Consider the following 24,110-nt stretch of genomic DNA (forward strand, 5'->3'; position numbering starts at 1 on the left):
ACCCTTTGACAGAGAGAAGGACCTGTCACTATCCTCACTCAGAAGGATTTTATACACTGCCAATCTTATAGTCCAACTCTTGATAGAGAAATGAGAAGCAAGTTACATTTGCAATGAGTTTCTCCAGGTTCCTAGTTTTTCTTTCTTTCGTGCATGGTTCATTACAGTCACCGGGTAAGTTTCCTGTTGGTTTTGTATTAAACTAGGTATGAAAATGCTTTTCCTCGGGCAGCTTTACAGTTTTAATGCACAGACTCATTATTTTGTATTTGTTTTCAGATTTGATACATGATCTAAAGAGTATGCTGGGTATTATCCTGTCAGTTCCTGATTCACAGAATAAAAGAGGGGAGATGTAGGGATGTGGGGGGGAAAGGAGGTAATAAAAACAGGATCTTTAAACTGGAGTTTCTTTCTGTGGAAATATTTAATCTTACGGCACTGTATGGGAAGGCGATGAGAGATGAGGAAGCATGAAGCTCTCTCTATTTACCCTCCCCATGACACCCACGGTGCAGTGAGCAGTCAAAGGGGTTTAGAGCCATGCCTTCATGACAGCTGTGCGAGTTTCTCATTCTGCTCCAAGACACAAGGTACGAGAAGGAAGAACTGGCCCCTCCCCTCCAGTCTGACCAAATTAGAAGAATAGTTCTAGTCTGAAGATGTGTATCACTCATGGGGCATAGCTATAGAGAGAAACGGAAAAGCAGTAATGTATGTAGAACTGAGCGGATGAATGTGTTTGCATGAATGTGAGATTGACAGCGTGTATCAGAAATTTCAGGACAAAAGAACGCTCCTGTAATACTGTGAAAGTTTAAGAAGACGAAGCATTGCTAAACTTAAACAATCTGTGCTGAGGGTGAATCTGCAAGACCTCTCCAAGTGCAGAAATGTGCAATTGAAACCTGAAATTTTTACTGTGTAAATATGCTCATGACAACCTGATCTGTATTCTCTCTGGTCAGCTATCCTTTTTCTTTAATTTTAATGAAAAGATGGAATGATAAAGCAAACCTACTGAGCCATACAGAACAGAACAGTGCAGTGAACTCATTGTTGTCTGAGATCTACTTGTGGTTTTTGTGTCTTCAGGAACCACAACTTTTCAGCAACTTATCATCATAGAATTTGACTTTCCTACAAGGTATATATGTCAAACTCTAAACACAATATTTAAAACCCAAATTATACTAAAACATTTTATTTAAAATCTCTAGGTATACAAGGGGAAGAATCACAAAAATTAATTAAAATAAGATAGTGTAACCTTTCAATTTAGATAGACACATATAGTGATAGGTAGATCCATTACTAGGAAGCCAGATTTATCTTTTTATTATTATTTTCATATGTCTTCTTAACACCTTCTTCCCCCTAGATACCTTTACATTACAAGGAAACGCCAATGGACAGCCATGTGTATTCCCTTTCAAATACGAAGGCAAACAGTACAATGAGTGCACCGATGCTGGCAGGTCAGATGGCTGGCTCTGGTGTGCGACAACTGCAGACTTTGATGCTGATAAACTGTATGGATTTTGCCCACTAATAAGTAAGTCCGGCATTTTGTTTGTTAACTTGTCATGAAACGTTGTTGAGAAAACCATCTGTTGAGCTACCAGGTTCGTTATCAGCTACTGGCTGCTCACCCTCATGTGAAACCTTGTCAGAGCAGCCCCAATGAAAAGCACCTGGTTTAGCATTAGCCCCAGTAGCCACATGCTCTCTCTATAGCGAGTGGAGAGGAAGAAGGGCCTCTGGAGCATGGTTCAGCCCAGCCAGGTTCTGACTCACCTGCGGGAGGTGGCTGTTTCTCTTTGTGGACCAGAGTGGTGAGGAGGCTCCTTGAGATCTCTTTTTATGTGTCTTAAGTGCACGGCATGACCAGCATGAATTTAGACTGTTATCTTCCTTTAAAAAAATTCCCATTGTTCTTTATTCCTCAGGCATGCCCTGTAGGCCAGTTCTTTCTGCTATATGCTGTTTTTTTCACCTTAACATCCATTTCCTTTCTTGTTCTTTTCTCCTATTGCCAGCCTACACAAAAAGTGTGCTGCTAAAATTATCCTCCTCTTCCATCTTTGTACTATCTTCTGCACCGAACCTGTGTTTAGATTCCTACGACTCAGGACACGGACCTATTCACCTTTCTCACCAACTGCTTTCCCAAGAACACAACAGTTTCACAAGGTTTTGTGAGTTTTTCTGCAAAGACTGCGGCTGATCTGCATATTGGTGCTACACAGATCGCTTTTATAGTTCCTTGGGCTGTCAAGGGCCAGGTTCTGCAATTTTTGAAAAAGCTGCTTCTCTTGATGATGAGCTAAGAGGTAGTTCCTGCTGCATGAGGGTGAAAAGCCTCCAGGGTCATAGTCTACACATCTGCTTTCCTCCTCTGACTTCACCCTGGAATCTCTTTTTTCAATAAACAGATATGCCTGGTTTACCTAGTACTACATTTTGTGTAAAAGTAAATTTAAAAGGAAACATTGGAAACCCATTCACTCCCTTCTAAAAACTTAGAAATTTAAAATAATGTTTATAATTTCAAGAAAATTACACTTTTTTTTTAATTGATGCCTAATCTGATTTCAATTTTTCTGATGCTTTAAAACTGATGCAAGCATATGGTTAATACTGTGCATTTTTAGAGATTTTTTCCCAGCATTACATACTTCATTTGCATTTAGTTGGTGTGATATCAATCCCCTAACAGCAGTGCTCTATTTCACTTCTTCCAGATGACACAGAAAAATTTTGGACAGAAGATGTTTCAACTGGCATTCACTACCAGATAAACTCAGAATCAGCTCTAACGTGGCACCAAGCAAGGAAAAGCTGTCAGCAGCAAAATGCAGAACTATTAAGCATCACAGAGATACACGAGCAGGCATATATAGGAGGTAAAGTGATAGAGAACAAGACCTTAAAGTATGTTAGGGTGTTGTGCTGCCCCAGAGCTTTATACTGCCTCTTCCGTCTCACTGAAGAAGACAGGCTGTCAGGGGTGGTTCATCAGGGAGACGGTCTGAAATGCCCTTTCTCTAGTTGGTGTCTTTTTATGAAGGATTGGTCCCAAACCTCTACAGGGAGGGAAATGGCCCCATCCCACTCCTGTGCTCCAGGTAGGAGCTACTGCCTCTTCTGCAGCCTGTCCCAGGGGAAAGGGTTTCCTCCGCTTCCCTTTGTGCTGGTGCATCCATTCCTGAGCAGGATTATGGTCTGGTCCTCAAATTTACCTTTTTCCTCTGTGTTTCAAGGATTATTAATCTTTCTAGGAGAACATATGACGATGGCTAGATTGGTCCTAACACGGGTACGTTTACATACCTAAATTCCAAATAACTCCACTGGGCTTCAGATACAAGTATCATGGTATTAGTTTGGTTCTAAATGGTGTGAAGGAGGCTTTGAAACCACCCACACAGTAAAAAATTTGGAAGCAACTGATTGGCACACTGTCTCTGTAATAGTTTTGGTGTGTTTACGCCGTGAAATCTGTTACAGAAATATTTTAACACAATTCCCTAATGAAAATAAGATATTTTTTACATGTCTTACGTTGGATTGAAATAAAGTGAGAGAAGTAAACTCGTATTTAAGTAGTGAAATAAGATGTTAATTTGCTCTTTTAACTACTGAGGTCTCTGCTAAATCAATTTTAATCATTCACATATTTTACATTCATTTACATTTTTTAATCTGTGCATCTGAGAAAGGTGGAAAGTACTGGTTTGGGGTTGGTTTAAATTAAGAAATATAAATTTCTTACTTTTGACTTTATTTCTCTTAGATGAACTTGCTAAGAATGAAGATAGGGAGATAAAGCTGAATTTTTTTTTTTTTCTAATTTAGAGCTAACTAAAAAGTTCAGTTTTCCATTCTGGATTGGATTGAACACTTTGAATTTCAACAGTGGATGGCAATGGGCCGGGGGCAGCCCTTTCAGATATTTAAACTGGGCTCCAGGTAAGAATTGTATCTATGTGGTAATCTTTGAATGGATTCTGATAAGACACCAATTAATAAAAACTGCCCTAGCTACTTTTGTTTCAGGAAAGCCCTTGTTGATTTACAATAGCTGAAGATCTAGGCCTTTATTTTTAGAAGTACACTTCCAAATTACAAAGTTCACTGTGGAGATCAGCTGTAGCAGGTTCTTTTATTTTCTTATCTAAGAAAAGATCTTGTTTATGAAAGCAGAGTGTCATTTGGAGTGATATATAACACTACAGATGAGGCACCAATATTTTCCCATAACATGTTGTCCAAGAGCGCAAATATAAATCAAATCTTTCAAAAGTAGCAAAATATTTAGAAAATAATGGCACTATGTTGTCTGGAGAAATTCTAAGTATTATGGAGAGGTTTACAGAGTCAGCTCATAATTCCTCAGCAGCCTATGAAAAACTGCACTGGGTATCCTCAAGGAAGGGAGACGGAGGTGGGTTTACGGTCCCTCACATGTGGGGACTTCTTCTGTTTGGTCGTTCTTGTGATCCCATGTTTTCTTTATGCCATGAATATTTCAAGCCATCTCCTATTTTAGAAAAGTTGCAAGATGGAATAACTAAACTCTCATCAAAGTTTCAAAAAATTCTGTCTCAGGCAATTTCTTTTGCTGCTTACAGAGGTTTTTACGCACTGCAATGGAAAAGACAAGAGCTATTTTATAGGAAAGTAGAACTGTGAAATTCTTAAGATATACCCGAGGGATGATATAATATACAACTGAATATTTTTAAAGCTTGGAAGTTTTTGACACAGGATAAAGGTCTAGCTTCAGCTGTCCTGTCTGTGAGCATCGGGATAACAGGAAAAGAACCAGAAATTTCCCAGTGCTATCCTGACACAAAGTCAGTGGAGGGTGGTTACTTCACTCTCAAAGCATAGACCAAAAGCAGCATCCTACAAAGTATCATAGCACTTATCCCGTGGGGCAGGGCTTCTTTGTATTAAATATTGAAGAAATCAGAATAAGTTCATATTTTTAACTGATAATGTGATGGTTTTGTTACTTTTCTTATTGATTTTTGCTGCGAGATTCTCCTCTCTCTCTTACTCAAAGGAAGTCCTTTGCTATTCCCTGGGAAAATCTGTGGAGTGATGAATCCCAGAAGGAATGCTAAATGGGAAAACCAAGCATGTAACCAGAGACTCGGATACATTTGTAAAAAGAGAAACCTCAGTTCGAAGTCCGGCATCGTACCCAAAGGTAGGTTAGTCAAATAAAAAGAAAGATTTTTCTTTGACTTCTGGAAAGACCAACCTGTAAAGATCTGCAAACTATAAAAGGTATGCAATGTTATTTTTCAACCAAGATGATAGAAACCTTTGAAAAACACAGCTATACATGCACTCTCAGACTTTTATGTATTGTCTTTGTCCTCCCATTGTATATTGACCATTCATAGAAGAATATTATTATTTTGTTCCATCACTTTATCATTCATTCTTGCAAGACAGATATAAGCTGCTTTTCCACACTAACCAGTGCCAGCAATCAAATTTGCATAAATACAGTAGGAATTTTATGCTTCTCATTTGCTCCAAATGGATAACTGCAGTTACTTTAATATTCATGCAAAAAATGCTCCTCTGATGGCAACAGCACACAATGCAGTGGGTTCATACCAGCAGAGCAGGAGGAGCAGCAGTACTCACACAGGCTACATTTCATCTGTGGCCACCCCCACCCCCAGCATCAATGACACACCGTGGCTATGAACATGCCACATGCAGGAGGGATCTGCTGGAGGTTGTCATCTGGGAATGCTTTAAAAGCTACTTCTAAAGAAGTAGTTAAATTAAAGAATGTACAGACACAATTTCAGAGAATTTTCATTCCAGCAGTAACCTTAAAAAGAAAAATTTTTAAAGCAAGCTTAAGGTAAGCTTTTAAAGATATTTAGGAATCTAAGTAATGAAAAAGCCACTGAGTTAACATGAAGAGAAAACTACCAGCTCTGCACTGATTTGCACTGCTTACTGACCTGCAGTGACCAAAGAATTACTTCTTGCTTTTCATATTTGAAAATTATATGTGTGTTTGCAACACGATATTGAACAGGAGGCAGAGCCTTATGTCAGCCACCGCAGGCAGCACGGGGGACCACGGCACAGGCACCCAGGTGCTCCGGGGGACAGAGGGGAGAAGATGACGTCTGCTCTAGTCTCTCTTTGCTCCCAGAGTATTATTTCAAATTGCATCTCTGACACAATGTGGGCATTTTTCAATGATTCTTTGCTTGAGACATCATTCTATTTGCATATTTAGCATCCTGTGACTTGATGATATTTGGTTTTCATTTGAATGTATTTGCATTTCTAACTACAGCTTTATGTCTATTCATATAGTCCCACTTTTGTAAAGAGTGCTCGAGAGACCTTATTCTAGTGTCCTTTATTTTCCTCTTGCAAAATTACTCTGAAAAATTGTGCTTTAATTTTAGACGAATTGAGACCTATTAAGTGCACAGATGGTTGGTGGCCATACGCAGGCCACTGCTACAGCATTCAACGAGAACGCAAAATATGGAAAGATGCTCTGACTTCATGTAAGAGGCAAGATGGAGATTTGGCAAGTGTCCACAACATTGCTGAACACAGCTTTCTAGTGTCACAGCTTGGTTACAGTGAGTATATATGTAGACCTGTATTTCGTTTGCCCCATCTGTAACATAAAAGCTGGGCTTCATATTAAATATTAATCCTTTTTTTTCTGAAATGTCACAAGTGGAAGGCTAAATCTAACTTACCGTATTCTTTTATGTTGTTGCTGTTGCATAAACATAGAAGTGTGTTTATATTTATCAAGAAATATTCTACATTGTAAAATCTTATGAAGTGGGAAAAAGAAAAAAATAGAGAGACATAAAGATCTCTAAAAATCACACTTTTGACACCTTTACTCTATGTTTAATATCTTCAGAACCGAGCTCCAAACCTGTAAGAAATTTAACTTCTTGCTGAGATCAAAACCTCCCGCTGAGGTTAACCTCTTGCTGTATATCCTTGTAAGAAAATAATATCTTTTCACTTCTGATTTTCCTTGTATCTGTAGTAACCAGTCCTGACACTTGCTGCACATGCTGGACTTGGTGAACACCCCTGATGGGCCATTACTAGCCCCCTGGTGCTTCCCCATTAAGGAGAGGTATTGGCAGATGTCTTCATGGCTTGGGCTCAGTATGATCTCCTGACAGGTGGGACACCCACTGTCCCACCCTCCACGCTAGGGGCCACTTTGCTGTTCTGAATCACAGATACTCAGAAAGTTTGTAAAAATCTTCTGCCAGCCATAAGGAGCCTTATGTTTATTAAACTCAGTGTTTCTGGATGGAATCTGAGGCATTTTCAGTACAGACCAAGACATCTCTTACTGCAGACCTGAGAGGAAATCAGCATTTTTGTTAAGGCATGAAAACCACCTCTCATGTACCAGATCCCAAATTTTTCAGTCCCTGTTTGTTCTGGGTGTGAAAACGTTCACCGTATTGCATAGTGGGCTGTTACGAAACCTATTTCTTTCCATGCTTCAGAGCCGACAGAAGAGCTATGGCTGGGTCTGAATGACCTGAAGGCTCACTTCTATTTCGAGTGGAGTGACGGGACTCCTGTGACGTTCACCAAATGGCAGCGCAGGCATCCCACCTACACAAACGGTGGGGAGGACTGCGTTGTCATGAAGGGGCAGGTATAACCATGCAGTCGTTTTATAGTAATGCAAATTAATAACTCCCTCAGTCTGAAATCACTTGCCATTATATACTTCTTCAGGAGGAATTTTTCATATTAACTTAAAATAGTTTTCCCCATAAAGCTGGCATCAACCAGACGACATGTTCAGAGGACAGGAGCGATCAGAAATAGAGAGGTAGCATTTTGCTAGTGCTACCTTTTGAAATTTCTTATCTGGTGAAAAGTCTGATCCGGAATTTTTCCATTAGATTCATTCTGATTCTGCAGCAATGAAAAAACGTTATAGCTCTGGGACAGGACTGGGGATGAACTAGTTAATGCATTGTGTGGTTATCACAGATGCTATTTGCATGACTCAATTTCCAATCCGATAGACCATTATGTCCCTCAGTGTCACTTCATTGAGAGCTGGCATTGAGGCGTGGAGCCCCGGCACCAGCTGTGACATAAAGAGAGCACTTACACCTACCTGTCAAATACCTAAAATCCTATAGTATTTCCGACTGCTTGACTCACGTACTTTATTTTCTTGCAATACATGGTTGTCTGGGTTTTTAGACACGTTTACACGCCTGAGCATGCACACGCATACACACAAAAAGTGTCATGAATTTTAAATTTCAATTTGAAAATGCTGTTATGAAAGAAATACTATTATTGAAGGAACTGTTATATCGTAGAACAATATCGGTGTTAAGCGCCAATAGAATTTTCCCCAGATTTTATGGTGAAAAAAAGCTCTGATTTAAATTTTATTTTTTGCATAATTCCTTTTTTAAAAGAAATTAGTAATTTTCCGAGTCTTCTCCTTGATGGATAAAATAGTTAGGTTTGCAGCAACACACTGAGGTGTGCATTATTTCAGTTTCACTGACCTTTTTGCCAGAAGTGTGGTGAAATAATACTGCTCAAAATGCAGACCAGATGAGATGTATCTTTACAAAACCTCTCACGAAATAGATAGAAATAGCAAGTAATACTGAGACTTCAAGACGTCATTTGTTTTTTTCTTTAATTTCAAAACAGCATTAAATGAATCTTAAACCAGTTCTGACAGATGTGTCTATTTTTCCTGAATAAATAGATCTCCAGCAATGATCCTATAGCCTTCCTAGGTAACATATTTCAGTGGGCCTTCTAGTGAAGAAAGACAAAAACACTAGTTTTCCTATGTTTATCAATGCCCTTTTTTTTTTTACGTTTGTTTCTTCTCCCTGCTATTGTAGGATGGATACTGGGCAACTGATGTTTGTGATAAGCAGCTTGGTTACATCTGTAAAAAGAAGCCTTCGTCACAGTCCTCTGAAAAGGAGACAATTGAGGACCCAGGCTGCCAGAAAGTAAATGCTCTCTCATAAATTAATTATGTTGAGAAAAATGAACAGGAATTAATTACTGGTTCTTGCTTCTTTTAGAGTCTTTCTGTTTGTACCTTCCAGAAAATCTACTCTTGAAGAAACCTAGTCTTTTCCTACTAGCATTTTACTGATACATGTGCATTTTTCATTTTTTCTCTGAAATACTCAAGAAAGTCAATTCATTTACAGGTACAGAAATACTGCCTTTCCCTCCATTCCCAGACGGAGCCACTCTGTGACAAAATTACATATATCTTTTAAATCATAATTTCACCACTATTCTCTGTGTTTATGCTCTTAGCCTAACAACACATGCAAAATTACCAAAAGCCACTTTGTTTCTTCTCTCATATCTGCTGTCTATCTAAAGTATTTATAAAGCCCTTATAAAGTCCTTACTATATAATAACCATAAAAGAAAGAAAACGATTTCAAAACAGAAAAGGATCAGCTTTTCCATACCGTGGTCCTACCAAAATGGACTACTTAGTTGTCCTTTGAGTGATATCAGCAGGTTATTTTTTTCCAAATGAGTAATTTTTCCAGAATTGACCTTTTCAGAAAACCATTATATCTACATCTCTCTAAGAGCAGGAAGAAGCAGGGACGTTTTACTGTTATTCCTCCTTTCTACCCTCCCCACAAACAAGCCCTGACTGGATTCCTCTTGGCTCAGAAAGTCTCCTCACCCATTAAATTAGGGATGGCAGGGGCAGCTTTGGGGAGCTGGGCTTGTGTGTGAATTCACTTCCATATTGCAATAGTTTTGTATTTCATTGTGTCAGATCCCTCTGCTCCAGAAGGCTGGAGCTGCAGCTCCCCCCTGAATGAATCGCAGGCTCTTTACGGTGCAGTTTGCGTAACAAATAGCACACCCACAATTTTCCTCGAAAAGTCATGTACAAATAAAAGGGATGAAAACTACGACCTCAATGTCATCCTTTAAATAAAAAGGCCTTCTGTAGGAGGAAACAGCAACAAAAGCTTTTGGTTATTAGCAGAGCAGCCCAGTCTCGTCTCGTTTTTAAGCTTACTTGCAAAAAATTTAACATTGAATATTTACACACAAAAGAGCAGAGCTAATTTCTATATTGAATTCTTTTCCAATTTCACATTAAGAACCTTATGTTTGTCACAGGGTTGGAAAAGATATGGTTTTCACTGTTATTTCGTGGGCTCTGCACTTTTAACGTTCTCAGAAGCAAATAAGACATGTGAACTGAGCAAAGCTTATCTAGCTACAGTGGAAAGCAGGTAGGAAAATACCTTTTTTTATACTTCAGAATCAGTGCTTCTGATGGGGAAATTTGAAAAAAATGTCCATTTTTTTGAACTCTTCAAAGTGCTTTATCAGCACTTCTCAAAATTTTTGTAGTAGTAAGCCAAAAAGAAATTATCCATGCAGGAAAAAAGAAGATTCAATGTTTTAGGATACGCTACTTAATCTATTAAAACAGTTTTCAAATTTTGGGGGTTCTTGAGTTAAAAAGCTTTTGCTTATCTTTCAGTTCCTAATTAAAGCAGCTTCTGTGTTATTTTGGGGGTCCTTTTCTGTTGGAAAGTAGTTGCTACAATTTTCATCTATTTATTGATGGGTGTTATCTCATTATGATAGGAAAGCCTTAACAAAAAATATTTTCCTGAACTACCTTCTAAGCCACATTCTGAACATATATAGGGAATCTTCTCCAGGGCCTGCCCCACCACAGGCAGAACATATCATCTCCAACCTACTCGTACCTCAGTCAGGCTTTGCAGGCTTCATGGCCTCTGAGGAATGTGACTGCCTTCAGAGGTGATGGGTAGCAAAGCTGGCAGTTTGGTCCTGACTTGGTGGTCTGCTTGAGGCACCTCGAAGATCTGGAAAGACAAGGAAAATAGTAGAATATAACTAGATGCCCAAGTGAGCAGCGATTTGCAACATTTCACAGAACTGGGCGGAAAGGAGAGAAGATGCCTTCAGCTGAAAGGAGAAAGTTGTCCCTCAGCAAATTCTTTTGACCACACTTAAAAGCTTGCCCAACTTTTGACCAAACTTCACTGAGGAGCTATTGCCCTGGGATCATGCTAGCATGATAGCAATATCTCTGTTTGTACCACTTAGATTAATATTGCAAGGTAATAGGTTGTGAATGAACACTGTTTTCCACTTCAGAAATGAGCAAGCCTTTCTGATTAGCTTGACGGGGCTGAGGTCTGAAAAGTACTTCTGGATCGGTCTCTCCAACACAGAAGAACGAGGGACGTTCAGGTGGACCAGTGGTGAAACTCCTCTCTTCACACACTGGAACACAGCAATGCCAGGTAAGCTCTGCATGGGCTCAACCCTTGTGACTGGAGTGCAGCTGGAATTCATGTGGGTTTCTGCTTTCCGTCCCCTGGTGTTAGAAATTACAGTAGGCACTTTCTTTTGTGCTTTGAGCTGTAGGTGGCCAACACCATCAGACCTTGTATTTGGCACCACTGTAACAAACGCAGCCACAGCTGTGTGTCAGGTGTTGTGTAATTCAATCTCCTGCAAAGTTGTACAAAACCAGGTAGTTTATGGGCTAGACTGAAGGGAATACTGTGCACGAGTTAACAAGGTCTATGGTCTCATTTTTTTCAACTTTTTAACACCAGTTAACAACAATTCATAAGATTGAGAAAAATTACTATGGACAAAGATTTTTAACCCACAACTTGCCTATGTCAGAAATAAGCAGCAAATGTCCAGCTGTTTCGCGTTTCAACAAAACAGATTAGGATCTACATGGGAACTCTGACCTTCACACATGCTCACAAGATATGCCTTAAAAAAAATTCATTGCACTTGCTATCAGCCTCCCTGAAATTGAATTATTTGGAACCCCAAAGAAGTTGTCAGACCATCTGCTACATATGTAAAAAAATCAAGTGCGATTTGCCCTGTGATTTCCCTGGGATGGCAAGATAAGTGGAAATGGTTAGTGACCTGCTAAACCACTTAGACACACACAAGTCTATGGGGCCGGTATGAGGTTCAACAAGGCTTGGGGAAGTCTGGCTGGAAAGCTGCCCAATGGAAAAGAACCTGAGGGTGTTGGTCAACAGCAAGCTGAATGTGCGCCAGCGGGTTGCCCAAGTGGCCAAGGCGGCCAACAGCATCCTGGCTTGTATCAGAAATAGTGTGGCCAGCAGGACTAGGGAAGTGACTGTCCCCGTGTACTCAGCACTGGCGCAGCTGCACCTCTAATATTGTGTTCACTTTTGGGTCCTTCACTAGAAGGAAGATGTTGAGGTGCTGGAGTATGTCCAGAGAAGGGCAACCAAGCTGGTGAGGGGTCTAGAGCGCAAGTCTTATGAGGAGCAGTGGAGGGAACTGGGGTGGTTTAGCTTGGAAAAAAGCAGGCTGAGATGAGGCCTTATTGCCTTCTTTAACTATCTGGAAGGAGGGTGATAGGATGAGAGGAAATGGCCTCACATTGTGCCAGTGGAGGTTTAGATTGGATATTAGGAAAAATTTCTTCACCGAAAATGTTATCAAGCATTGGAACAGGCTGCCCAGGGAAGTGGTTAAGTCCCCATTCCTCCATGGAGGTATTTAAGAGATGCGTAGATGTGGCACTTAGGGACATGGGTTAGTGGGGGACTTGGCAGTGTTAGGTTAACAGTTGTACTTGATGATCTTAAAGGTCCTTTCCAACTTAAATGATTCTATGATTCCATTGTAAGGAAGATTTGTATTCTAAAGCTGCAAATCTCCATTTTTAGCAAAGGTGTGTTTGTAAGACTCATCAGCCCATATCTAAGCTATGGCAGGAGGTATTCAAAATAATTTTACATCCAGGGTGTTTTTAATCTGCATAATCTGCATCTTCCTTTTCATAATTTTCTATGAATAAAAGCAAAGGTCTCATAACTTAGAGAGTAATTAAGTCTATCGTTTTACTAATTTATTTTCCATATCACAAAGGAAAAGAGCAAGGCTGTGTTGCCATGGCAACTGGAATTGCAGCTGGATTATGGGATGTTGTCAGCTGTGAGAAGACAGCAAATTTTCTTTGCAAACAGCGGGCAATGGGAGTGTCGCCTTCTGCTCCTCCAGTACAGGTCCCCACAGATGCCTGTGCCGAAGGATGGGATGAAGCCTCCCGACCAGACTATTGCTTCAAAGTAAGTGTGTGTCTACCTTCCCTGTGAGCCCGAGCATGGGGGAGTTGGTGCCTTGGTCACTGTAGTACTCAGGGATCCAAGTGCTGATCCTTTTTTGGGAATTATCTTCTCCACGGTATTCGAGTGCAAAAACCCCTGAGACAAATCCATCAAATATCATGAAAGTAAACAATTAAAAACTTGAAACCACAAAAATAGAGTACTAGAATTATGCTTCTTTTATTTAAACGCCAGGTGAGAACCTCACCTAATTTATTTACTTCCAGGAATTCGGGACTTTAGAAAACCAGTATTGTGACTCCATACCTGGCCCCCTGCTAGCCTTTTCTCACACAGCACGTGATACTTTTAGTGATACTTTTAGATCCAGGTTCAGTTTGATATTGGTGACACTTCAGCAAGTAAAGGTTTTGTGCATTCTCTTCATTTAGATAAAAATGCCTTTAAAAGTCTCAGTTTTGAAAAGAAAAAAAAAAAGTAAAGGAAACGCAAAATAGATCAAGGAAAAGTAAATACGCAACATTGGTCCTCCAGGTCTTTAGTTAAGTATCCGCTCACTTTCTCTGTTGAGTCTCCCTGCCTGTTGGGAAGGTCTCAATTTCTGTGTCACACTCAATTATTGTTACTAACATTATTGGTTCTGCCAGCTACCAAATCGTTGATTACTCTTTCCTCAAAATGTCAAGCACCCAGTTGCTTACTTGAAGTACGTGTGTACTTCATAGCAGAAAGCGGCACTACTTGTATGCTTGCACCACCATACCAAAATCTCTTCCTTGGCCAGGGTCAGCACCTTGCAAAACTTTTCTCCATCCATACTATCTTTTCTACTCCAACCTATTGATTTTCCCTCCACCTTCCATTTCTCAAAAATCTCCTGTTTTCTACTGCAAAATACTACAACTGAGATATTTCATCTTTCTTTGAGCCTTTCAGTGGTCAAAGTTCCAATGAAGTTATAAATTATTTTTTTCTTCTCTGTACTTTGTGATACCTTTTGTTCTCCTCAGAGTTTTGTGCTACTCTTGTCTTATTTTAAAATAGAGGATGCTAAGAAAAAAAAAATACTTACGCTTTACATTACTAATGTTTAATATAGGTCTTGACAAATGTTGTCTCACTCAAGAGGAAAGGGGTGCTAAAGTGATACTGATTTTAATTACATAGTCAGTTATATATTCTTATATGTCAAACTTTGCACATTTAGTAATTTGTTTTTACCCTTTTTTTCAATAGTTTTTTGTGAGAGAGGGAAACCAAAAGAAGTCTTGGTTTGAGGCTGAAGAGTTCTGTAGAGAAATAGGAGGAAATTTGGTCACGATCAACACAAGAGAAGATCAAATTTTAATATGGCAATTAGCATCGTGAGTACTTGCACAATGATTCTTTTTCATGTTCATGCCACATTGGGCAACTGAGTGAATAAAAACAATATAATTTTAAATTAGAATTTAAAATTTTCATTTGGAAATACCATCCTGAAACATTGCTTTTTTTAAAAAAAACAAATTAATCTTGAATATTTCAAAGTAGCTTTGATATTTTTGAAATTTTCATCACAGGTTATCAAGGCTGTTCTCCAGATCAGATCAACTTTGTACATGTTAGTCCCTCTCCCAAAAGGGAGACAATAAGATGTTCAGCTCTAACTGTGCCTTTTTTTAACTAGCTGCAATTCATATTTCAATTAACGTCACCAGAAAACCCCTTCAGTTAGTGTGTAAACTAAACCAAAATGCAAGGACTTAATGTGAAAATTTTCTGACTATAAACTGAAGGCTCCTGAAATCAAACAATAATTAATTTTACTTAGTTTTTTGCTGGTACTGTAGGTGTCATGTCTTGCCTGCAATGTAGAAATTATGTTGTTATTTTCCCCCCAAATTAGACCAGTACATTCTGATTGTATTCTGTAATGTCAATGGCACATAACATATAGCTATTTAACCAACCCTGTTTCACATAGTGGTGAATCTAGGTTTAATTTCTCTAATAGCTTTAAAACTGTTATATAGAAAAGTCTTGTGAGACTGAAAATGTTCTTACTTCTCTGTTAAGTCTCTTTGCTTTACACTATGAAATCTTTGCAGGGGGAAATCTTCGTTTTATGTAGTGAATGAAACAGGACTCTATTTTATCTGGTCCATAGGTATGACAAGATAAATAGCATGAACTATTAAATAAACTGCATCGGAAGTGCCAAGAAGCAAATCAAGGCAGCTGAAAAACAATTTTCATTTATTTTCATTAGTTAAATTGTATTATAGCTCTCAATTTATGATTTATTTTTGCTAAATCCTCTCTCTGTCTGTGAATTCCTGCAGCCACAGGGACGGGAGGCTGAGCTACTCTGTGCCACATCACTTGTCTTTTAACTTACATTCAAATGTGACGAGTCTTGTGCCAACACAGAGCACTACCAAACCCACAGAATCACAGAATGGTTCGGGTTGGAAGGGACCTTCAAGATCACCTAGTTCCAACCCCCCTGCCATGGGCAGGGACAACTCCCACTAGACCAGGCTGCTCAAAGCCTGATCCAGCCTGGCCTCGAACACTTCCAGGGATGGGGCATCCGCAGCTTCTGTGGGCAACCAGTTCCAGCGCTTCACCACCCTCACAGTAAAGAATTTTTTCCTGATATCCAATCTAAATCTACCCTCTTTCAATGTGAGGCCATTACCCCATGTCCTATCACTACACTCCCTGATCAAGAGTCCCTCCCCATCTTTTCTGTCAGCCCCCTTTAGGTACTAGAAGACCACTATAAGGTCTCCTCGGAGCCTTCTTTTCTCCAGGCTGAACAATCCCAACTCTCTCAGCCTGTCCTCACGGCATAGGTGCTCCAGCCCTCTGATCATCTTGAAAAGAGTGCAGGCAGCGAGCCTGGCTATGGGCCAACGGTGAAGGAGTAGCTCCCAATTCAGACGTGACAGGAAGCAGTATGTTTCCACACTTTCCAGCATTTAAATGGTGGCCCCTCTTTCTATACTCATGTATCTATACCATATGATTTATTTTAGGGATAAAGGACTGCACAATCAGGCTTTCTGGATCGGCTTGTTTCTCTTAAATCCTGATGAAGGATTTGCCTGGATTGATGGTTCCCCTGTGAGTACTTATTTGCTGGATATTAATTGACTTCCTGTCCTTTCAAATATATAGATTTTCATCTTTTTACGCCTCTTTTCCAACCTCTTTAAAACTTCACCAGGTGCACGGCAGCCCTTTATCCATCAGCTGAGTGGCTGCAGTGCTCAGTGGTGGCAGTGTCTTAGCACACTAATGGAAGTACAAAATTGCCTCTGTTTCATCCCTGGTACCACGTTATATCCCGTCTTCCACAGCCTGTGCTCTTAGATCTTGACAGCATCCCAGACTGGGCACTGCTGTATGTCACTACAGAGGAGTGAAGTTGCCATCTTTCACAAAGCAAGATAAACACGACTCCCTTGGCCCGTCAGTTTTTCCTCCATCAGACACATTCTTTTCTATACCATGTAATCTTTACACTTTCTCCGGGGAGCGGTGGGGAAAGTGAGATGATCAGCATGACTTTCAAAGCCCCCTCAGACCTACCTGAACTCCTATCGATCCCATTAAAAAGGTACTTGAGATGATGAGACCCTGAAATTGTGTTACAATGGCAACCTCAATTACTTCCACTCCGCTGAAATCACATAGTAATTGAGACGTATTTCCGACACAGGTAATTTATGAGAACTGGGATGAAGATGAACCCAACAACCATAACGAACTCGAACATTGTGTTATGTTTAATGGATCACCCCAAATGCGCTGGAATGACTTGTACTGTGAACATTTACTTAATTGGATTTGTGAAACAAAAAAAGGTACGATTGCTTTCCCATTTAATTGGAGCAATAAACCCAAGTTCAAAAACAAGTTGTATGGATTTAAACAAATTGAAAAGAAGAAAGATACTGGGAATTGTTCATTTTAAAATCACTTGCAGTGAAGGCAACACATAAAGCAAGAGGAATGAATTGAGGTATTTCAATTGTTCTCAGATGCAGGAAGTTAAAGATGTCCCTATTACTTTATCTCTGGCTTTATCTCTTTCTGCCATGGGTTGAATAAATTTGCAAGGCAAAGGTACTTATACCGTCTCCTTTTATCTCCTCCCTGTATTTCTATCAGCTTCAGGCTTACCCAGGAGATGCAGGACACTAGAGTTCCCTCTACAAAAGAGAAAAAAGCTTCCTACTGTGAAATGAATAATGGGAACCAGAGGGATCAGTTGCTATAGAAACTGGCAACCCTGAAAAAGAGATCAAAAGTAGAGTCTGGTGTAGCCTTGAAGGACTCCTGCATCCACCAGCTTTGTGTGGAAAGCAGGGCCCTAACGCCAGGCCTCCTGCACCTGGTGCCAGGGCTTGACACGGACCCGATGGACACGCGTTGGGGTGCCTGCCAGTGGGAAACTGGGGCTTCACAGGCTGAGGACCCCAAGTGACAATGGATAATGAAAGAACTTGTTTTGCTTTCTTGGTCCTACTTTTACATCCCTGCTTCCTGGTTGTAAACTGAGTACTTGTGTGCATCTCCACGGAGCAGGAGCTTCTTAAAAGCTTCTTGAAATGAAAAGAAATAGGATGCACACAGGGAACTAGTAGGAGGCACAATAGGAAGGGGAAGGGAGAAGCAGTTATATAAAAAGCACTAAGTGTATCTAATATTTGATGACTCTGCCAATGAACTGTTATCCTTAAACAGTGAGTAAGACACTATGCTACAATTGAAAAATTGAAAAATTGCTTAACCAAAAAGGAAGAATCGCTGTTCCCTTGTGGGTAGATTAGTCATACAAACGCACCATCAAAACACTGACTTCCGTATACCAGCTCAAAGTAGTACATTCTGTGCAGCCCTTTCTGGTGTGCTGTTAAATCCCTTAAATTCATTTAAGCCATATATTTACTTAAGGCATACCATTTTTTATGGAGAAGCAAGGAATGTTATAGTTATGTTAGGATTAAAAAATAAAATCCAAATAAGGCAAAGTATGCAAATTCATCATGAAGATACGTGAATAATTTTAGTTCTATTCTGTACTAACTGCTGAAGCAGAAAATATTTAAAAGCTCCCAACAGAAAAATTGAAATTGCTTTTTAATTTGTTTGCTTATCTCTCATCTAAACTGTTCCTGTAATTTCTTTAATAACATATTTGTCTCCATCAAACCACAGAAGAAATGGAGAAAGCTAATAACAGAATTAGTGGTCCTTGCAAAGAGCAAAATAACAGGCCCCCAAGAGCAAGCAGAGCTACCTTTGAGGGCCTTTAGCTGGCTCTGGGAATAGCAACAGGTTAATTGCTTCCTCATGCTCCGTCCTGTAATAAGAAACTGGGGTTTGGTATCTACTGGCTCCCCAGCCTACTTTGGCTCTCTCCAGGACTCTCTTAAAAACAGACTTTCCTAGTGACAGCCAAGACATCAGGATAGGAGAAATGGCATCTACATATCAGAAATGAGGTGTGGTATTAACAAAATATCAGCATTAAAGCTTTCTGTACTTCTGAATATTTTACTATTATGTAGGTAAAGTTGAAAGTTGGATACATTGGCTGGATTATGTTGTTTGGCTCTAGTCCCATGAATGTCATAAAAATTAATAATAGCATGGCAAGTAAAAATACTAAATAAATTTTCAAACCGATTCAAGTTTCATCTACAAAGTGTTTACTGCACATCCTGGACTGTTCAATACAGTGCTTTTGGAGATAAGTATGTGTGCTTTAAAGATAATGTATTTTTCACTAGATAAATGTTTCTAAATTATATGTTTGGGTTTTTTTTAAATTTAATCCACTGGTATGTGCTCTAAAATCTTGAAAATGCATTAGATAATTCATAGTTTCATTTTTTTTCTCTATTATACAAAGCATCTGCAACTACATAAAGGAAATCTCTGGATTATTTTTTTTCTGTGTGTGTATTTGGAATGTTGCTCATGATGATATTCTATTTTACAGGTACACTGCTAAAACCTGAACCACACTACAAACTTGGTAGGATATTTTTCCTCTTTCAAGCAAACATGTACTGTATAGTTTTCAGACTTCGTACAGACCAGATATGAACGTAATATATATGCTTCTTTATCTGTCAGAATATCAAGCCACTGACGATGGATGGATTATATATGAAAATAAGCAGTACTATTTCAGCAAAGAACGTGTCCATATGGAAGAAGCACGGAGAATTTGTCAGAAGAACTTTGCAGATCTTGTGGTCATTGAGAATGAAAGCAAAAGACAATTTCTATGGAAATATGTAAGCACTGAGTCTATTAATTATAATTGAATTCTGAAGCAGAACAGCTGATAAAATAAAGAGAACAGTCTAGCTATTTAGCTAGGCTAGAGGCCTGAGCTATTGTCCTACATTACTTATATATAAAACAATATATTTCTTCTGGAACTGTAAATAAATTACTATTGCTTTTCGTAGGTAGAGGAAAAAGGCATGCAAACATTAAAGGTGCAGCAAAGGATAGTTCAGGCCCAGGCTGCTTCCCAGGCCCCTTCCCAGGCCCCATATCTCTTCGAAGATATGTAGTGTTCAGCACAGTGATTATTGCTTTTCTGTCCAGTGTTTTCCTCACTTGAGGATGTTCCCCATATCCCTGTTGCCTGCCTGAAACCTGGGTCTGAACCTACAATGTTCTTTCCTGAGGCGCAAATCCTGAAAATAAAAAAAAAAAATAAAAAATAAAAAAAAAAAAGAGGAAAAAAATTATCACAACAATGGTTAAGTGGCTTCCAGATTTTTCCTTGGTGTTGAGTTCAGTGCTTAACTGTTAATCACTTTTGGTTTAGGTTTACACAATACTCAGAGGGAGATCATATTTAATTGGCCTAGTTGTCAGCTTTGATCAGAAATTCAGGTGAGTAAAGGAAAACTGGTAATGGACAACAAATGATGGTAATTTCATCTTGCTCTATGGGAGCATTTGCTTGTGCTTTCATTTTACAAGTTAATAACTTTTGTGCAACTGACCTCTGAATAGTTTTCAGGTGAAGTCTCAGATCAGAAGTGTTAAGTTCTTCTATATTTAAGCAGAGCAATGTGTTTTCCTTCCAAATCTGAGAAAGAAAAAAAAAAAAAGTTCATGGCTAATATTCATTTCACTTGAAGTCTTGCACTGACAGAACTTGAGTTAAACACCCAAGCAACCCTTCGTAGGAAGTGAAGAGAAGCAGCTAATTTAGGATATTATTTACCTGATCCACTTTAGACATCAGCCTTAGGATGAGATTAATTCTGACCAGATCTCCAATGGCTACAGAGAAAGCCCAGGAGATTTTGATAAAATATGGATGTAAGGGTTTAATCAGACTAACCCCAGTGGTTCAATTTCTGTGAGCTGGAAGCAAGGAGTGTGAGCAACATCTTACCCAACAGCTTTCTGAAATTGCTCATAGGCAACCTGCTTTAGAAATCTGTTTGTAGAAGGCTTCCAGGAGGACACCTTCCTCAGATGAAAGGGAAGGCAGTGCATTGGTGAGATCTTGGGGTTTCAGTCTCTTCCAGGCCATAAGAAGCCTTCGCCTCGAGTATGAAGTTGTCGATCCAACCTCTGGCAAAGTGGGACGCTGATGGGACTTGAATGTCATAGTACTAACCAGATGCCAAGCAGCAGTAATGCTGTGGATAAGTCCTCTCCAGTATGTGTAGGGCCTTTGCCCTCTGGTTACTCTTAATACCTTGCTTGGCCCTTTAGCTACAGACCTTATAACTAAAGGACTGCTGGAGATATCTGTCCAGCAGCCACTGTCCTCTTGTTTTTTCCAGCTGGCTGGATAAGACCCCAGTGAACTATGTTGCCTGGGCTCCAAATGAACCCAACTTTGCCAATAATGATGAAAACTGTGTGATAATGTCAGAAGATTTTGGTGAGTAAATTTGGTGAGAAATACTTGGTTGAAAATTTAGCATCAAAAGCTAAAATGCTTGCTACATATTTAAATTTGGGGCTACCCCATGAACAGGTGGTTGAACAATACTGACGGTTTTTCATATCAAGCATGCTGAGGTTTCAAGACGAATGTACCCCAAAGGAAGGAGGAGCGTATTAGGGAAACAGTGTAAACGGCAACTGTTCCACCTGCCTTCGGAAGGTTTAATTTGTGCTTTATGAATTCCGCCGGGGGCTGACTGCTGTAATGGTGGTATGAGAGTTTCAGACAGTGATTCTCTGTATTTCATTTATTTACAGGCTTTTGGAAAGATATAAGCTGTGCTGTGAAAAACAACTTCATCTGTGAAAGGCACAATTCAAATTACTCAGGATTTGCTCCTACTGTAATTACACCTCTGGGAGGATGTCCTGAAACTTGGCTTTTGTTCAACAATAAGGTGCAATAACAAATCTCAGCCATATTTAGAAGATGTGCTATAGGTAGAGAAAACAACTATCTGTTTCGTCTCACTACATAAATCCTCTCACCTTATACACCAGTTTATTGAGTGGTATTCTAATTAGCAGTGTAGTCAATTTTCATGTTGTCAAGTCTGTACCTAAATCTCAAAAAAGTTGAGTTTGCATGTTTTAGTTTATAATTTTTGTAAACGCCCACGTGCCTTTAGCCATAGTAACTTTTTCAGTTTCTAGAATTTTCTGTTTATTTTAGACATACTTACTGCACAGATATACTGTTCCATTATCTTCATCTGTAAGTGTAAGACCCTTTTTCTGAGTAACACTGAGATGAAAAAATGAAAGGTCACGCTATCCATATGTAATCGACTATCATAACAACTATTCTTAAGCTGAGTAACACAAACAGCAAGAAACGTCAAATCAAATGTAGAAAACAAGCAAGCTTTGTTTTTTGCTAAGTTAAGCAAAAGTACATCTGGCCATATGAACTTAAAAAAAACCCAACAAATGAAAACCACAAATCAATGCCACAGTGCAATCAATAGGAAAAGTTTTTATGCATTCAAAGGGCATAAAAAGGGAGAAGCAGCATATGCCAGTTAAAACACGTCTTCTGTCCCTCAGAATATACACAACCACAAAAACATTTTTTTAGACTGATATTCAGGAAAACTCCCCATGGGATACTAATACATGGTACAAAAGGGCACTTCTCCCTGATGCTGTTCCGCTCGTGCTGGGTGCTCCCACAACCTCAGGCTTTAGCACTACGTCTGTGGTATATAATTGAAAGAACTTGACCTGAGAGACGCCTGCCCCAAATTATGTTCCCAGTCAGGAAATAGTTTCAGTCCCTCAAAAAGTCTACTTTTCAGTAACATGACCTGAAATCTCTACCCAGGAGTCTTGGATTAATTCCTGAAAAAGAATGAATATTCCTCTAAATAATTCCTCAAAAGCTTTTGGAGGTCGCCCGCTCTTGCCCCGCACTAACCTTGGACAGCCTTGGGACAGGTTTGTAAGTGCTGCAGACACATCGCTGTGATCAGCTGGGTCTCCTTCTTGCTGGCTCAGTGTATCCCCCATCTGCTGCTCTTTACCTGCAGGGACCAGAACTGAATTAATCAAAACCAATGGTTTTAATACTTTGATAACTGAAATTTTGTCTAATCCTTTACTCTCCCTGCAGTGTTATAAAATATTTGGATTCAGAGAAGAAGAGAGACTGACTTGGCACACTGCAAGAAGTGCTTGTATAGAATTAGGGGGAAATCTGGCTTCTATACACAATGAGCAAGTGCAAGGTACGACGTCTGAACCTTTTGGTGCTAAGTATGAAGCCAGGACATTTCACCATCTAATGACGAGGCCAAACTAGCCTCCAGATGTAAATAGCATAACCTATGAAGGAAGACCTGGAGCTGCTTGACCCAGAGAGAAGAATGGAATGAGATATTATGACACTTCCCACCTCTTGGCAAAAGCATCTTGTGGAGGGAACAGAATAATCTGTTCCCCATGGCCTTGGAAGATGTGATAAATAGTTATAGTTCATAGTAATGAAATGTCCACAGATATTCAAGTCAGAAAGTAAGAAAACATCCATCAGAAATGACATATGTGCCTTGGGGCAAGACTGATTAATCCTTTTGAAGTCCCTTCTAGCTCTAAATTCTACAATATTTCCAAGAAATCTCTATAATTTTTCTGTAAAAAACTTTTCTTCATTTTTTTTTAAATGAAATCAACTGCTTCAGCTGTTACCCATTGTAATTTTTCTCTTTTACCATTAACTCATAGTGTAACAATACTGAATCTGATATTAGCAATATTTTTAAAAGTTGAATGGTTGTTTTATTTGAACTTTGGTTTATACTGAATTTGAAGAAAGGCAACTCCTCAGCTACTCTCTTTATCTGTTTTTTGTTTTGTTTTTTTTTTAATAGCCTTCTTCACCTTCTACCTAAAGGATGTTGCCAGTGAAACGTGGATAGGACTGAATGATATTAACAATGACGGTGTATTTCTTTGGACAGACGGAAGCATTTTTGACTATTCAAAGTGGGCAAGCCAATTCCAATTTAGAGATAAAGTCATAGAAGTTGACAGGAATTATATTACAATACAGGTAAACAGAAAAAAAAATATATCAGAAAATGCATAACTTAAATAACATAGTCAAGGACAGTGTAACCAGCCTGACTTCTCTCTCAGCTAGGATCCTTAAAGTGGCTTAAAGCAGAGGCAGCTGAATAATATTTCAGAGATCAAGTTTTTAAAGCTGTACCTAGAGATTAATAGGCCTGTTTAGAGTCTATACTTATTGTCATTCCTTTGCAGAAGTCTAGAACTGCAGAAAAAGGGGTGATGTATTATAATTACCACTAGAATAAATTAGAATTATTAGAATAATTAGATTTTACTGAAAACGTTAATTATCACTAGCTGTGATTTTTACTTTGTTTTATTGTTTCTCCTTGTACAGTATGAATCCAAATGAAAGTT

At 39.2% G+C, this 24,110-nt stretch overlaps 1 protein-coding gene across 2 annotated transcripts in view; it reads left to right on the plus strand.

Moving 5' to 3' along the window:
* The first annotated feature begins 23 nt into the window (after positions 1 to 23).
* The window catches only part of LOC128904909 (macrophage mannose receptor 1-like), a 39,500-nt gene continuing 15,413 nt past the window's right edge, over positions 24 to 24,110 (plus strand). Inside the window, exons 1-21 of one of the 2 annotated variants that reach the window (XM_054189914.1) lie at positions 24 to 174; positions 1,382 to 1,555; positions 2,745 to 2,906; positions 3,859 to 3,972; positions 5,072 to 5,218; positions 6,456 to 6,638; positions 7,545 to 7,699; positions 8,931 to 9,044; positions 10,201 to 10,316; positions 11,242 to 11,366; positions 12,997 to 13,196; positions 14,433 to 14,560; positions 16,220 to 16,307; positions 16,906 to 17,050; positions 19,195 to 19,230; positions 19,332 to 19,495; positions 20,041 to 20,108; positions 21,017 to 21,117; positions 21,441 to 21,580; positions 22,795 to 22,909; positions 23,552 to 23,733. In XM_054189914.1, coding sequence (XP_054045889.1) covers positions 114 to 174; positions 1,382 to 1,555; positions 2,745 to 2,906; positions 3,859 to 3,972; positions 5,072 to 5,218; positions 6,456 to 6,638; positions 7,545 to 7,699; positions 8,931 to 9,044; positions 10,201 to 10,316; positions 11,242 to 11,366; positions 12,997 to 13,196; positions 14,433 to 14,560; positions 16,220 to 16,307; positions 16,906 to 17,050; positions 19,195 to 19,230; positions 19,332 to 19,495; positions 20,041 to 20,108; positions 21,017 to 21,117; positions 21,441 to 21,580; positions 22,795 to 22,909; positions 23,552 to 23,733 — 2,718 coding nt within the window. In that variant the 5' untranslated portion in view covers positions 24 to 113. Of the gene's footprint in view, positions 175 to 1,381; positions 1,556 to 2,744; positions 2,907 to 3,858; positions 3,973 to 5,071; positions 5,219 to 6,455; positions 6,639 to 7,544; positions 7,700 to 8,930; positions 9,045 to 10,200; positions 10,317 to 11,217; positions 11,367 to 12,996; positions 13,197 to 14,432; positions 14,561 to 16,219; positions 16,308 to 16,905; positions 17,051 to 19,194; positions 19,231 to 19,331; positions 19,496 to 20,040; positions 20,109 to 21,016; positions 21,118 to 21,440; positions 21,581 to 22,794; positions 22,910 to 23,551; positions 23,734 to 24,110 lie in introns of both variants that reach the window. The other variant, XM_054189913.1, reaches the window with a different exon arrangement.

This window comes from Rissa tridactyla, chromosome 2, assembly GCF_028500815.1.
Source record: "Rissa tridactyla isolate bRisTri1 chromosome 2, bRisTri1.patW.cur.20221130, whole genome shotgun sequence".
In the NCBI taxonomy this organism is placed as follows: Eukaryota; Metazoa; Chordata; class Aves; order Charadriiformes; family Laridae; genus Rissa; species Rissa tridactyla.